This window comes from Mus musculus, chromosome 7 (assembly GCF_000001635.26).
Source record: "Mus musculus strain C57BL/6J chromosome 7, GRCm38.p6 C57BL/6J".
Classification (NCBI taxonomy): Eukaryota; Metazoa; Chordata; class Mammalia; order Rodentia; family Muridae; genus Mus; species Mus musculus.
In genome coordinates this window covers 19,573,674-19,580,658 of record NC_000073.6, presented here as the reverse complement: position 1 = coordinate 19,580,658, position 6,985 = coordinate 19,573,674, and the positions used below count along the sequence as shown (strand labels likewise).

The 6,985-nt window shown below is 52.2% G+C and overlaps 1 protein-coding gene across 2 annotated transcripts; it reads right to left on the bottom strand.

Moving 5' to 3' along the window:
• Positions 1-2: 2 nt before the first annotated feature.
• Positions 3-3,372, bottom strand: Zfp296 (zinc finger protein 296). Of its 2 annotated transcripts, NM_022409.2 has the most exons (3): positions 3,031-3,372; positions 2,699-2,842; positions 3-1,046 (listed from the first exon to the last, which is right to left on the bottom strand). In NM_022409.2, exons 1-3 carry the CDS (start codon positions 3,275-3,277, stop codon positions 100-102), a joined length of 1,338 nt encoding a protein of 445 aa, NP_071854.2. In that variant the 5' UTR covers positions 3,278-3,372; the 3' UTR covers positions 3-99. The 2 variants fall into 2 exon arrangements, with proteins under 2 accessions (NP_071854.2, XP_030098724.1); XM_030242864.1 differs by lacking the exons at positions 2,699-2,842; positions 3,031-3,372 and adding an exon at positions 2,389-2,437.
• Between the last annotated feature and the right edge of the window lie 3,613 nt (positions 3,373-6,985).

The following is a 6,985-nucleotide window of genomic DNA, read 5'->3' as shown; positions in this document are numbered from 1 at the left end:
CATAAGAATAAAAAGGAGATGGTTTATTCACACAGAGAAAAGACTAAAGTGCCTGCCCATTTCCACTTGCTTTAGTGACACCTGTACAGAGAATATGGCTCAGGCCATCTCTGGGTGCTTCTGCCGCAGGTGCTTGTCCAGTGTGGCCTGCAAGCCAAAGGGCACAAGGCAGTGCGGGCACTTGACAGTTTTACCAGTCCCCAGACCATGGGTGCGACGGTGGCGGTTGAGCTTGCTACTCTGGGCACAAGCATAGGGACACTGGTCACAGGTATAGGGCCGCTCACCAGTGTGTGAACGTCGGTGCACGGTCAGGTTGCTGCTGTTGGTGAAGGACTTCCCGCAGAACTCACACTTGCCCCCAGGCCCATGACTCTTCCTAGGTGCTGTCTTCTCGATCTTTACAGGGTCAGTCCTCTCTACTTTGGCAGGGGCTCCCCAGCCAACAAAACCTGGACCCCCTTGAGCTCCGCTGCCAGGGGCCCCAGGTTCCTGGACTCCTGCTGTGGCTGCAGCTCCAGCCTTCTCCACAGTCTGGCTTGGGAGTGTGCTGGCTGGAGCAGCTGCGTAGGCAGCTGGTTCAGGAGGGGCTGCTGGGGAGACTCCCCTGCTACTGGCAGAAGTGGAGGGGCTCCCGGGTGCCAGCTGCCGATGGGTCTTCTTGTGTCTGTTGAGCTTGCTGCTCTGAGCGCAGGCATAGGAACACTGGTCACAGGAGTAGGGTCGCTCACCAGTGTGGGAACGCATGTGGACCTTGAGGTTGCTGAAAGAGCTGAGGGTCTTCTTGCACACATCACAGGTGGGGCTCCGCCGGGCAGCACTGCTCACTGGAGGGGGCTTGCTTTCAACTGGCGCCACCACTGCCACTGCTGACATGGCTGCTGCCACCTCAGCCAGGCCCAGCAGCGGAGCCTCTGGGGTATCTAGGTGTTGTGTCTGGTAGATGCATAGCCCATGGTCCCACTGGGCGTGGCACAGCAACTTCCAAGGACTAGTGTACTGTCTGCCACACTGGAGGCAGCTCAGAGCCTTCAGCTCTTTGGATTCTGGAAGGGGAAGAAAGGACCGGGAATCACTGCTAGGCCAACAGTACCACCCCAATGGGACTCTGCATGACAGATGCTGCCCTCAGGGAACCTCCTGAAGTGTAAACAGGTTTTGCTGTTCGTGGGGGGGAGGGGGGGAGCACTAAGGCATTGGGGAAGCAGATCTTAGTATGAAAGCTCAGAGCTGGGGCCTGGCACAGAAACACCACTTACTGGGGAAGATAGGCTGGTGTCTGGATTCCAAATTTGATGTTTTTCTAGACTCATGGTGTCTAGAAGTGTCTATAGGACACACTTCCCAGACCTACTTGACTTTAGATAGCCCAACCCCAGACAGTCCTGGATGAGGTAGCCTTTATGATAATAGGCCAAAGCCAAGCAGAGGCTTGTCAAACTGTAGTGAAATAAAAGCTAACATTATTTAATGGACTTCACCACATTGCTGTCCCCTTCCCCTAATTTAGAACTTCCAGGTGAGATGCAGCTGTGTAATCTTGGACTAGATCTATCCTCTCTGCCTGTTTCTCAGTTGCTAGAGTATGAGAATCTGAGGGGCCCCTTCCAGGGTTGTGACCTCAAATAGGAGACAGCTGAGAGCTTTGGTCCCTATAAGCCCTCAAATTCCAGCTGCCTCAGATATCAAAATACACAAAGCTAAACCAGAGGTGGTGGCACACGCCTTTAATCCCAGCACTCGGGTGGCAGAGACAGGCAGATCTTTGTGACTTGGAGGCCAGCTTGGTCTACATAGAGTTCTAGGCCACTCAGGGCCCTATAGAAACCCAGTCTCAAGAAACAAAGTACCCACAGCTATCCAGGCCTATAATAACAGTAATACCAGCTGCCTAGGCTAGTATGAGACCCCGCCTAAAATGTTAAACTTAGCAGTGACCCACATCAAGTGCCCCTATTGCTATTCAGGTGAACCCATCTTAGCCCCTCCCTTAACCAAAGCTGATTGGATTACAGACCCTCCCTGGCCCAGGCCCAAATAAAATTACATTTCCCAAGTTCCACCTGGGCACCACACTGGGAGCTGGAAATTCAAGTTCGGATCAAATTTTAAAATCTCACAGCCAACAAGAGCTCACTCGATGGACCAACCATCACGCAGTTTTAATTCCTCTCCATATAGGACAGTATGCAGCACCCAGACCAGGGGCTTCCCAGGGGCTGGGAGATCCGGAAGGGGAACAAGCCTGATGCCCCTTCCTTGGTTCTGAACTGTCTGAACCTCAATAAGAAGGATCAAAACACAATAGGTGCAGTACCCTCCATTCGGCTCCCCAGGCCACTGTCCCATCCTCCACCAGGTCCCTACTGCCAACCCCGGTCCAGCCACCTGGTCAGTTATTTCTGTCCACGGGAAAGGAGAAGTGAAACTAAATTAGGGGTGTATGGCAAAACCCCGGGCCAGTCTTCTGGGGCTGGCCACACCTTGTGGGTGGCCTTCCTCTCGCTGCCCAGCCCCCGCCCCATCTCTAGTCCCTGCCCTAGGACAGGCAAGACCAAGCCACGCCTAGGTTCTACCCTAAGGGGATCAAGGAGAAAAGGGAAGTAATGATTGGTGCCCCATCTGTCCACCTTAGCTCCTCCGCAGGGCAGGAAGCCCAACCCTGGATCAGGAGTGAACTGCACCCTGAATTACTTACCTGAGATGGGGTCGGAGACTTGGAGAAGCTGACAGCCTTGTTTTTTGTGATCCATGAAAGCGATGATGGCCCCTAATGGAAAGATCTTCCCGCAACGGCCGCAGGTCAACAGATCTGGGTGCTTGTCGGTCCATGGCTGGCGGTCTGCAGGGAGGAAGCGGGTGGTGAATGGTGGGGTGGAGCCCGGCTCCGGGTGAGGGCTCCAAGCTGGAGAGGGGGAAACCCGGAGATCAGAGGGGAGGGCTGGGGAGGCCAGGCTGGTCCCGGGGCCATCCCCAGGGGAGAAGCACCGAAGGTCCCGATACTAGCAGGGGCGAGGGCTAGGGACTCACCGGAAGACTTAGAACTCAGAGGCATCCGCGGGGCACACGTGCTGGGCGCGCCGAGTGGGCGCGAGGCAGTTTGGAGTTGACGCTTCACATCCGATATGGGCATGTCCCTCGCGATCCAGGGCCCCTGCGCCAGGGACCTCAAGTCGAGGTCCGGCTTTACATCCATGACAAGATCGGGCATCTCAATGTCGGTGTCGGTATCGGGATCTACGCGGCGAGGCACGCGGCCGGCCTTGCGGCGGGACATGGGGAGAGGGCGCAGATCCAGGTAATCCGCGCGGTGGCCAGGCGCTCAGGTGAGTGAGTGGCTCTGGGCGACCCGCGCCGAACTTTTTACACGTGCTGGTCCTACCTTGTCTCCGCCCACTGGGGCGGGGTCTTTACGGGGCCAGTCTCGGAGGTCAAACTCGACCTTCCCCGCCCAGCCCGCTGCCCAGGGACCTGTATGCAAATTGTGCCCTCCTCCACAGGCCTTGATTTCACCCGGGAGGGTGCAAAAAAGCTCTTCTCAATATCCCTCTCCTCGCCCCCACCCCACCCCCCGGCCCTGGTGATACCTTAGCATCGGGATCCCGCGCCTCACGCCCCAAGCGAGAAGTGGTGGACATCTCACTGAGGGGACGTATACTAAGAAAATTTCACTTTAAACCATTTTCTTTCTTTTTTGTCTTTTAAGCCCGAACTAGCTATGTAACGGATGATGGCTTTGAACTTTCTGATCTTCCACCTCTCCTGCGGTGGTTTTACAGGGTGCATCACTACACCTGCATTATGTGGCACTGGGCATGGGACTCAGAACCTCTTGCACTCTAAGCAAGCACTCTCCACCGACTGGTCTACATCCCAAACCAACCCATTTCTCCAGTATCTAGCACGCCATAACCCTTAAAATGTGGGTATGGAGGGCGGCAGTAAGAGGGAGTGGTCACTACATAAAATGTCCATAAAGTGCACGCCGTTAATCCCAGTTCTCAGGAGGCAGAGGCAGGCGGCTTTTCTCTGAATTTGAGGTCAGCCTGGTCTACAGAGTGAGTTCCAGGACTATACAGAGAAACCCTGTCTTGGAAAAGCCCCCCCAAAACAAACAACCCCCCCAAAAAAACCAAAACCAAACAAAAAAAATTTTTAAAGCCTTTTTTTTTGGGGAGGGGGGCGAGGTGGTGGTAGTACACACTGTAATCCCAGTACTCCATGTTGGAATCAGAGGCAGGAGGATTACCCAAGAGTTCCTGAGATCAGCCTGGTCTATATAATGAGTCCCAGGACAACCAGGATATTATCTGGGGAGATCTTGTCTCAATAAGTAAATAAATATGAAGACCTGAGGTTTTTGAGGGAACGGAGAAAAGCCAGGAAGGAGCCTATGCATCCTGAAATTACAAGACAGGGACTTGGGGTAGGGTCACATCCAGAGGGTCCTTTGGCTACTTGAGGTTAGTTGGTTTTACTGGTACCAGGGGCCTGGGAAGGTTTGAAGCATAACAGAAGTATTGTCTTCCTAATCCTAGGCTATGAGTTGAAACCAAAGGGCCAGCTGTCCTCTCTGCCCCCCCCCCAACTTCCTCAGATATGAATTCTCTCGGGTACACAGTTTGAAGTGGCATTGTCACCCTGCCCCACCCTCAATCCTTTCTGAGTTCTCTTTTCTTCCTGGCACCCACCACATCACAGTAGGAGTGTTTGCTGAATGTCCTCCCCCACCCACCCACCCCAAGCTCTGGTACATTTAGGGCCCTTGTGTGTCCGGCCCCAGGTGTCTTCAGGCAGCCCAGTGAATTCCAAGGCCAGCTCTGAAGTTCCTCATATTGTTATTCAGGCACAGACTCAATTGTCCTCCGGAGGGCCCAGGGCCTCCCTGGCCAGCATATCTAAAGTAGCCACACCCTGCTGAAGGCCTTGCAAATTACTCCCTATGACCTCCATATGTTCCCAATTCCCTCGAAACCTTGAGAGCCTTAGTAGAGGCTGGACCCAGAGCACCTTTGTTTTTAAGACAGAGTTTCTCTGGATAACCCTGGCTGTCCTGGAACTTGTTCTGTGGAACAGGCTGGCCTTAAAGTAAAGAGATCTGCCTGCCTCTGCCTCTGCTGGAATTAAAGACATGTGCCCCAAGCCTGATCCAAAGGTGGTTTTTAAAATGTACTTTTTAAAATCAGTAAACCAATTCACTTATTAATCTACTTAAATTTTTTTTGCATTTATTTAGTGTGTGTGTTCGCATATGCTACAGCATACAAGTAGAGGTCAGAGGACAATAATCGGGAGGAATGTCTCTCCTTCTTCCATGTGGGTCTAGGGAACTGAACTTATGTCCTTAGGTTTAGCAGAAAGCTCCTTAACCCACTGAGCCCACCAGTCCCTCCTCCTTTCTTTCATTTTTTCCCTTTTCCTCTCTCTCTCTCCTCTCTCTCCCCCTCTCTGTCCTGGGACCATGTAGACCACCCACACTGGCATGGAACTCATGAGTTCCATCTGCCTCTGCCTCCCAAGTGCTGGGATTAAAGGTGTACACCATCTTGCCTGGTATTTTTCTTCCCTTCCTTCCCTCATTTCTGTCTCCTAGGCTGGCTCCAGTGGTCCTCCCTCTGCACATAGTTGGTTTAATCACTGAATTTTAAGCCTTTCTTATCTTACTATCATTATACCCATTGCCCTTCTTGTGTCCTCTTTTGGGGATGTGGAGGACCAGAACATAGAGCCTTGCACATCTGAGCCAAGTGTTCTATTACTGAGCTATATGTCCAGCCCCATCCTTTATCCATTGTCTTTGGCAACAGGGCTATACCTTGTAGCACAGGCTAGCCTTATAGCATAGGCTAGCCTTCGATCTGAGAGCCTCTTGCTCCAGCTTCACCAAGTATTAGGTATAATTTTAGCCATTTTACTTGTGCATTTTGTTATGCTAGGCAAGCTAAACTGAGTCATGTCCCCAGCCCCTCTAAAGGATCTTGGCTTATTTATTTGCTAACATGTAGGTTATTTTGTTCCCTCAACTTGAAAAGAGAATGTAGGGTTTTTTTTTAAGATTTATTAATTATTATTATAATATGTAGCTGTCTTCAGATGCTGCCAGAAGAGGACACCTGTAGGTTTTAAGAGAGTATCCCATTCTGGGACAGAGCCCCATACTCTTTCAGTGAGATAGGACTAAGTCTGGTTAGACCACTTGGCCTTTTTGGTAGCCAAGACAGGCAGGCACCAGGACCCATACTTTCATGATTCAATCAACACCTATTCTGAAGCAGGACACTCTTTTCCACGGATATTTGCAGAGCACCTGTGTGCCAGGCAGTAAGGGGAAGCTGCATTCTTCTTTCTGCCTAAGTGAACTCTGTGGGAATGCAATCCATTTTTTGTACCCGGGCTGAGATCACATGCCCCTATGCAGGGCCTCAGTTTTTCCCTTTTTTTTTTTTTTTTTTTTTGGTGGGGGGTGTTCGAGACAGGGTTTCTCTGCGTAGCCCTGGCTGCCCTGGAACTCACTTGGTAGATTAGGCTGGCCTCGAACTCAGAAATCCGCCTGCCTCTGCCTCCCGAGTGCTGGGATTAAAGGCGTGCGCCACCACGCCCGGCTTAGTTTTTCCATTTTTAAACAAAGGTTGCAAAGTGGGCTGGGTACATCCCAGCGGCAGCATTCCGTAAGCCCCTTTCCTGGTACCTAGAGGCGGAGACGGGGAGGGGTGGAATACAGGTGTGCCTCCAAAGCGGCTAATAGGAAACCTCTTATGCTTTTTCTGCTTCTTTTTTCCCCTCCTCCTCCTTCTGCGTCCCTCCCTCGTCCCCCACCCCTTTCTCTCTCTTATTCTATCTCTAATTGATCCCGATCTTCCTGCCTCCGGCTGCCAAGATCTGAGATTACAGGTGTGAGCCACTACTCTTTCTTCTTTCCTTCCCCCACTCCGCCCTGCCCCGCTCCCATGCCCCTTTTCACAGGTTGTCAGGCCTCGCTTGAACT

Coding starts and splice junctions, on each gene's coding strand:
- Zfp296 (NM_022409.2), bottom strand. CDS start 3,277: ATGTCCCGCCGCAAGGCCGGCCGCGTGCCTCGCCGCGTAGATCCCGAT. Junction 2,843..3,030: donor TCTGAGTTCTAAGTCTTCCG/GTGAGTCCCTAG, acceptor TCCTCCCTGCAG/ACCGCCAGCCATGGACCGAC. Junction 1,047..2,698: donor AGTCTCCGACCCCATCTCAG/GTAAGTAATTCA, acceptor TTCCCCTTCCAG/AATCCAAAGAGCTGAAGGCT.